We start from the raw sequence: 7,552 nt of genomic DNA on the forward strand, positions 1-7,552 counted from the left end.
ACTCTTATACACACACACACCAATCACCCTCCCATACACACACACACACACACAACAATCACCCTCCCATACACACACACACACACACAACAATCACCCTCCCATACACACACACACACACACACACCAATCACCCTCTCTCACACACACACACACACACACCAATCACCCTCCCATACACACACACACACCAACCACCCTCCCATACATACACACACACATCAAGCACCCTCTCATACATACACACACCAAACACCCTCTAATATATATATACACACGCACACCAATCACCCTCCCATACATAGACACACACCAATAACCCTCACACACACACGCACACACCAATCACCCTCTCACACACAAACACACACACACACACGCACAGCAGTGGTGATACGCAAATAAACACGTAGGCACAAGCAGTTTTCAGGGAAAGAACTGAAGACACAGCCTCGCTTCCCCCTCTGACACGTTGTAAGGCTAGCTGGCTCTGCCTATGCAGTTATGCAAAGACTGTAACAGCCAAAGTCTGGCCAACAGCACAGCAGGAGGTCATGCGACCAAGTAATCATATTCATCACTTCAACATGCACAGACAGGCTTACAGACACACACACACACACACACAGAAATAAGGACATCAGGACAGAAATCACAGACAGGGCATAATTTCACGGTTTTGTTTTTATTACAGAAAGGTTTTTTCTGATTGATTGGGCATAGAGGTACATTCAGAGAGGAGGTTTAGAGTTCTGAGGCTGCGGGAGTGTACTGAGGGGGCCTCCGTGACCGCAGCGCCACCTTGTGGCGGTCTTCAGAGCACGGCACTGCACTCAGGAATGCCCAGCATCTCCCTGTTCAGAGCAGAGACTTTTTCACTTCCGATTTTTGGGACGTTTTCCTTTTTTTCTTCACTTATTTATTTATTTTTTTTAGAAAAGATTTCTGGAAAAACATTGCATTAGAAAATGTTATCACACGTGAACAATATTATCACATCTTTTTCATTTTTTTTTCTTTTTATAAGTCAGGCAAACATGAGAATCTGAGAAATACAAGCCGTGAAGACAGCATCTCAGATGTCGATTAAAGGTTTGTTTGTATTTTCATAATCACAGGCAGCTCCCATCCCTGCATTCGACCGCCTGAAAACCAGGTCACATGACCCCGTTTCAGCCCAGCGACGCGGCCGCCATTGGCCCAAGCACAGGGACGGCAGTCTCTGATTGGACGAAGCTTGTAAACATAAAGGAAACATTTACAGGGGCACACTTCTGACACTACTGACTCGCCAAACCCCAAAGCAACACCTGGAGCCAATTCTTTAGCAGGTAAATAGACTAAAAGAAAAACAAATGGAAAGATGTTTTTGGTTGTGGATATATGTTCTGATCTCATGGCACCGCCCACGGGAGAGGTGGAGACATTCGCTTTGGAGGGGGCCCGAATCGGGACAAGGCTGCCCCCGAAACCGCATTCAAAATGGAGTCTTTCTAAAAGGCTTGCAGTCGATTCCATTTCAGTTCAGTGAATTCAGAAAATGTTCAACTCGCGTACATTTAAGAACCCCAAAATTTATTTCCTCAATGAATATGGAATAGACTCCAGTTGTGTCATACACCGCCTCTATGAGGCTTCCCACTTCTCATTTCAAACACAAATAAATCACAACTCAATATTCTGCTCTTAATCGGAGAAAAACAAAGGTGAACCGATCATAAGCAAACAAGAAATGTGTGAACAAGGCGACTCAAAACGTGACATTGCTGGTAATCGCAGCCCAGCCATTTTAAAGCAGTCACAAAAGGTCCAAAAAGGCTCCATCTTACACGGTGTCTAATCGCACAAATGCACCATAAAGGCAATTCAATACAGAGACATTGCACAAATTGTATTCCTGCATTCCTGTTAAAAGAAATACATAAAAGGTACATTATGATATCTTAAGACTCCTTCCAATTTTTCCATTGGCAAAGTTCTTAATTTGGTGGAGGCTTGGGCCTCATAAAGTTAAAAACAAATTTGGCTAAACTCTTCAGACACTTAACCGCAAGACCCAGTATGGCACGTCACAGAATTGTATACATATATTAAAAAAAAAGAAAATGGCAGCCTATTCCAGGTTTGAATGCAGTTTAGTAGCAGCCTCTCCTTCGACACTGACCCCCAGATCAGTGATTCGCAGCGAGTCTGATGTGTGGCGAAGACTCCTCTCGGCTTTGTCACTGGTCTGGGATCAGTGCTGTAGTGGAGCAGGGGAGCCAGACCTCTACGGACTGCGGCTCAAGGACGGCAGCTCAGAGGGTTTCCTCGAACGACCGGCGCCATCGGATCGGCCTTCCCCATTCATTTAAAACAAAACAATCATGGTAATAAAAATAACATTTCGCAAGTAAAATCACACATTACAATAAATATATCATATAGAATCAGATAAACAAAAAAATCTGTAGTATTTCAAAAAGTGATTAAAGTCATGGCGATGTATAAATGGAATGTATGAAAAACTATACTCAGTGACCACTTTATTAGGCATTTAGACTTTTTAAATTTAATTTATTAATTTTAATTTATTTCTGCTGCATTAGCCCATCCACTTCAAGGTTCAATGTGTTGTGTGTTCAGAGATGCTCTTCTGCATACCACTGCTGTAATGTGTGGTTATTTGAGTTATCACAGCCGTCATCAAATCTGGGCCTCAAATCCAAATCCAGCCCTGGTTTTCTTTTCTCCCAGGTAATTAGCTGAACAATTAGTGCTACCGATTGGCCAGACTGCCTTCACACCTGACTCCCAGGTAAAGGGAGGGTGGTCACACCTGACTCCCAGGTAAAGGGAGGGTGGTCACACCTGACTCCCAGGTAAAGGGAGGGTGGTCACACCTGACTCCCAGGTAAAGGGAGGGTGGTCACACCTGACTCCCAGGTAAAGGGAGGGTGGTCACACCTGACTCCCAGGTAAAGGGAGGGTGAACACACCTGACTCCCAGGTAAAGGGAGGGTGAACACACCTGACTCCCAGGTAAAGGGAGGGTGGTCACACCTGACGCCCAGGTAAAGGGAGGGTGGAAGACCAGCAGTCTTCAGACCACAATGACCCCTGTACTATCACTTTCCTGTCAGCTTGAACCAGTTTGGCCATTCCCCTCTGGCCTTTCTCATTAACAAGGCGTTTGGGCCCACAGAACTGCTGCTCACTGGATGCTCCTTTGTTTTCGCACCATTATCAGTAAATTCCAGACTGATGTCCCAGGAGACCAGCAGTTTCTGAGATATTCAAACCACCAACGATCTTTCCACAGACAAACTGGCCTGGATCATATCTCTTCACCTTTCTGACGTTTGGTCTGACCAACAACTGAACTTCTTGACCACGTGCATGCTCCTACGCATGAAGTCGCTGCCACACGATAGGCCGACTGGATATTTGCATTGATGAGCTGGTGTACAGGTCTACCTAATAAAGTGATCACTGAGGGCAATTATGCACGTCAGAGGGCATTAAAGGCAAACCCACCCCAGTGCAGGGGCTTTTCGCCGAAGGCATGGAAGTGCAAAGCAGCCCTGGGGGCATATCGGAGGGAGGGCAGTCCTCCAGTGCACAGTGGAACACACACCCCGACAGGCAGACGGTGTGGTCGGCACAGTTACCTCAGACAGGGGCCTGCAAAATATGAGCGTGCTAACCACCTTCCCCATGTTCTGAAGCCCAAGCATGTCGCGTGTACGCACACGCGTGTGCGTGTGTCAACCTGCAAGATTACACGTCTGCTCAAAGACAGACAGACGGACCACAGGCTTGTAGGAAATGAAGGAAAAATGGACACAATGCAGAAGTATTCAAACAAAAACACAAATACACAAGGAATGGCACATTCACAGCACAGCTCCTATGTGAAAGGTGAGTGTGATTCTGGTCCTGCAGAAACCCCAAGAACACAGCTATACAGCTCCCATGGGGCAGTCTTTGAAGTTCAGCCGCCATATACCCCCCACTCCCAACACACCGCCCAAAAAATAGTTTTTGGCATCCAGCACATACGTACACATACATGCAAGTCATTTACCTTCAGAGAAATTTAGAAACAACAACTCTACATCTTCCCTGGTTGACTACAGAGACTGGGAGATGGCAAGACCGTAAGCCCCCAAATGCAGACAGTTTTAAAGCCTTCAAAGGGAGGCACAATTTCCTCCAGATACCTTCCACGTATCAACATCCACACACCTTTTTCAGTGAGAGAAGCAAGGGTATGCACCGTCCAGGCCCTGATCTCTCAAGCACATATCCTCCCCCGATATCCCAGAATTCCACACGGTCTGACGGCAGGAACAAAGCCTGCTCAGCACACTATCTATGGTCATCTCCCAGTTCTGTGTAGTACAGCTCACAACTCTTTACGTTCTTGTGGTTCGACTATGACAAAGAATGATAAAGTAAATTTGAATCTTGTGGACAGGAATTCAAGTCCATGGCCCACTTTAACATTTCAATAATGAAAATATTTGCCATATAAATCCGGCTGATTGTTTCAAAGACATGAAATTAGACCTGGGTCAAATAATTATTTGAAATACTTATTTTAATCATTTGAGACACCAGTAAAATTCCTGCAGATTACGGAAAAGACTAAAAGAAAAAAAGAAAAAAAAAAAGGTTCTTCATTCATGTGATGCACATTTTGGTTAGCTTAAGGTTCTCTGAAGGTTCTCAGCAACCTGCAGGTGCGCCTAGCGATTTTAGTGGCAGCTGAATGGTTAAAGTATTTCCAATACAAGTGGACCCAAGTCTGCATGACACTGTAACAAAATGTTTAAAAAGTTAGTACGGACAAAAGGTCTTTCTCCCCCCCTCCCCACCGGATCGTTCCCACGGCGACCGTGGCACGTGGCCGTTGCGGGCGTGTCCGTCCATGCGGGCGGGGCATTGTGGGATTGCGGGGAAGGGGCTGCGTGTGAGGTCACCCGCAGCTGCTGATGAGGAGGGGCGGGGTGGGCCGTCGACCTCCACCGCGCTGACGGAAAAGAGAAAGCCGGAGAACAATCCGGAAAGCCGTCGACCCCGCGGGGAGAGCGAGTCTGAGCAGTATATGCAGTGCATGCTGATTGGACGAGGGGCCAGAGGCATGCAGGACGGTGATGAGCCCCTCTCGGGAGCGCGCGGGTTCACACGCCGGGCTGAGTGCTGCTCTTTTTCATTTTTAGTCTCTTTTTTATTTTTATTTTTTTAATCAGGCAGCAGCCCAGACAGCCGGCGCAGAAGAGACAGCTCGGGTCCTTTGACCAGGGGTCCTCCCAGTCGTCACTCCCGCCCCTTCATCCCCGCTCGTTCAAGTTCTTGTACGACAGCGGTGTGACATCAGCGATCTGTGGGAGAGACAGATGCACATCAAGCAGCCAAGCAGGCCTCAACGGCGCCCCCTACCCCCCCGACAGAGAAGGACAGGAGAGCGTAATGCACCACATATCCAGATAATGCAAGAAAATCCCACGTTCTGAAACAGGCAGAAAATATATGCACCAACACCCTAATTTCTCCCCAATCACAGTAAGACAAAAAAAAGAAGAAAAAAAGTGATTTTTCTTTCATTCTTTTTTTTAATTTCTTTTTTTTTTTTTTTTCGCGATCAGCATAATTTCATTTAATTTCTCACTTCAACACATAATGTTTTATCAGTCTGAAATGAGGCCAGGAGTAAAACCATTAAAATATCAACACAAGATGTTAACCTCTGATGTTTTACCTTTAAATGTCTACAGGTAGGAGGGGATCTTCTGACGGCTAGAGGAAACAAAAAAAAGTTTAACGATAATAAATTTGACTAGCCAGCTGTGCTTCATGCCTGGAGTCAGCCATTTTCTGCCTTTCTCAGAGATAAGAAATCGCAACCCCCGTCCGCATTCCCGGAGTCCCGTACGTTCGAGCGGCGGTCAGTACAAGCGCTTAGCAACAGCATTCCACATCAGGCACGGACACACGGGGGCATGCAGCAAGCAAGGGCCCACACCGGGTGGGGGGGGAGGCGGGAGGCGCAACACTGGCAACCGAGAAGAACACCAAACGACAGACCCTACAAAACACCACAACTACCACAACGACGCAAAATCTGGGAAAGGGAAGTATTGCACCGGGAATGATTCGGGAATATCAAACACAATTACACTCTCGCACACACTCATACCCACACACACACACGACCAGCTGACACAGAAGAATCCCACAGCAGCTCTCCGGGAGCCATTTTGTTGATTTAAAAAGAGTGACAGGCCACAGGAAATCACATGTGAAAGCATGCAGGGTCTTGGAGGGGCTCTGTGTAACAGAGGGAGACAGCGAGGAAGCCGTTTTCACTGCGCACGTCTGCTGGTGTCCTTCTACTCTTCAGCCCAAATTCATCACACGTAATCGTTATTTTATGGTTTATGAAAACTTAAACTCACTGCGACTGGCATCTACAACGGGGGGGGGAGGAGGACTGCGCGGTAGATTGAATGGAGTTTCTGAAGCCTCGGTTTCCTATACTTTGATGAACACTGTTTGAGGGTTTTCCGCTCCAGAAGGGAGTCCTTTACCTCATGTGCTGTTTGGGGGGCTTAGGGCTCTGAGCTATTTCCCAGTCTACTTCCCTTCCGTACAAACTGACTGTGACTGTGAAGCGCTACACAAACAAAATGTCATCGGAAATCTAAATCAAAGTCTGTCAGTGTAGCAGGACCAAAAATAACTTCACAAAGCTAATACTGCCACCTGCTGTATGGATTTATATTTTGCTCCAGATTCATTTGAATGAAGTGTCTACTCAAAAGCCATGACTGTGCTGAAAGACTTATCTTACAGCAAAGAGATTCCCTCAAGCGCTCTGCTGTTGTGTTTGTCACAGCGGACTATCAATATGAAAAGAAACTTCTGTTATCCGCAAAAGGAAAACTGCTTCTTGGCAACACTTAAAGGCCCACGCTGTAATTTTGGTTGCTAATATAATGCTAACAGGCTTAAAAAGCAAGGAGCAAAAAGGCCACTCAGGGTCACGATGGAAAGTCAGCAGTACCTGGTCAGGCATGCTATCGAAAGAATAGTTCCCTAACTTTTTGCCAAAATAAAGTGTGCCTAACTACATTGCCAAAGTAGTCTTGTGCGAACTACAACAGTAACAAAGGCTCAGTATCACAGAGTGACTCCAGTGCATGATGTTCAAAACTACGAGTACCATAATCCTCTTTATTGCCATCGACATCATTTCCATGACAGAAAAGCACCAGAACGTTCTGTGGAGGTTACTGAGTGGGCCTTTCAGTGGGCTAGGCTGGGCGGGGCGTGTCCATCACCAGGTCAGGAGCTCCATGCTGTGTCTCTCACCTCCACTAGGGGGCACTGTTTCAGTGAGGTGTTCTGGTCATGGAAAGCGAGAGAGTAGTTTGTGGCGCTACAGGTGCAGAGTGGGTGGGACAGTTGCTTTCAGACATTCTGATTGGTGGGAGGCCCCAGGCCTCACAGACAGCTGGGCGGGAGGGGGCGTGGTCCGGTACCTGTTTAATTGACAGTATTGGACTCG

General features: G+C 46.8%; 1 protein-coding gene across 6 annotated transcripts in view; it reads right to left on the reverse strand.

Annotated features, from left to right (window-relative positions):
* Window positions 1–666: 666 nt before the first annotated feature.
* Window positions 667–7,552, reverse strand: part of atp11c (ATPase phospholipid transporting 11C) — a 68,910-nt gene continuing 62,024 nt past the window's right edge. For 2 of the 6 annotated variants that reach the window (XM_061233746.1, XM_061233744.1), the window contains exons 29-31: window positions 7,527–7,552; window positions 5,744–5,781; window positions 667–5,366 (exon numbers count right to left, since the gene is read on the reverse strand). The exon at window positions 7,527–7,552 is cut by the window's right edge. In XM_061233746.1, coding sequence (XP_061089730.1) covers window positions 7,531–7,552 — 22 coding nt within the window. In that variant the 3' untranslated portion in view covers window positions 667–5,366; window positions 5,744–5,781; window positions 7,527–7,530. The remainder of the gene's footprint in view (window positions 5,367–5,743; window positions 5,782–7,526) is intronic. The other 4 variants (XM_061233745.1, XM_061233743.1, XM_061233748.1 and 1 more) reach the window with 3 other exon arrangements.

The sequence above is a fragment of the Conger conger genome, chromosome 3, assembly GCF_963514075.1.
Source record: "Conger conger chromosome 3, fConCon1.1, whole genome shotgun sequence".
Taxonomy (NCBI): Eukaryota; Metazoa; Chordata; class Actinopteri; order Anguilliformes; family Congridae; genus Conger; species Conger conger.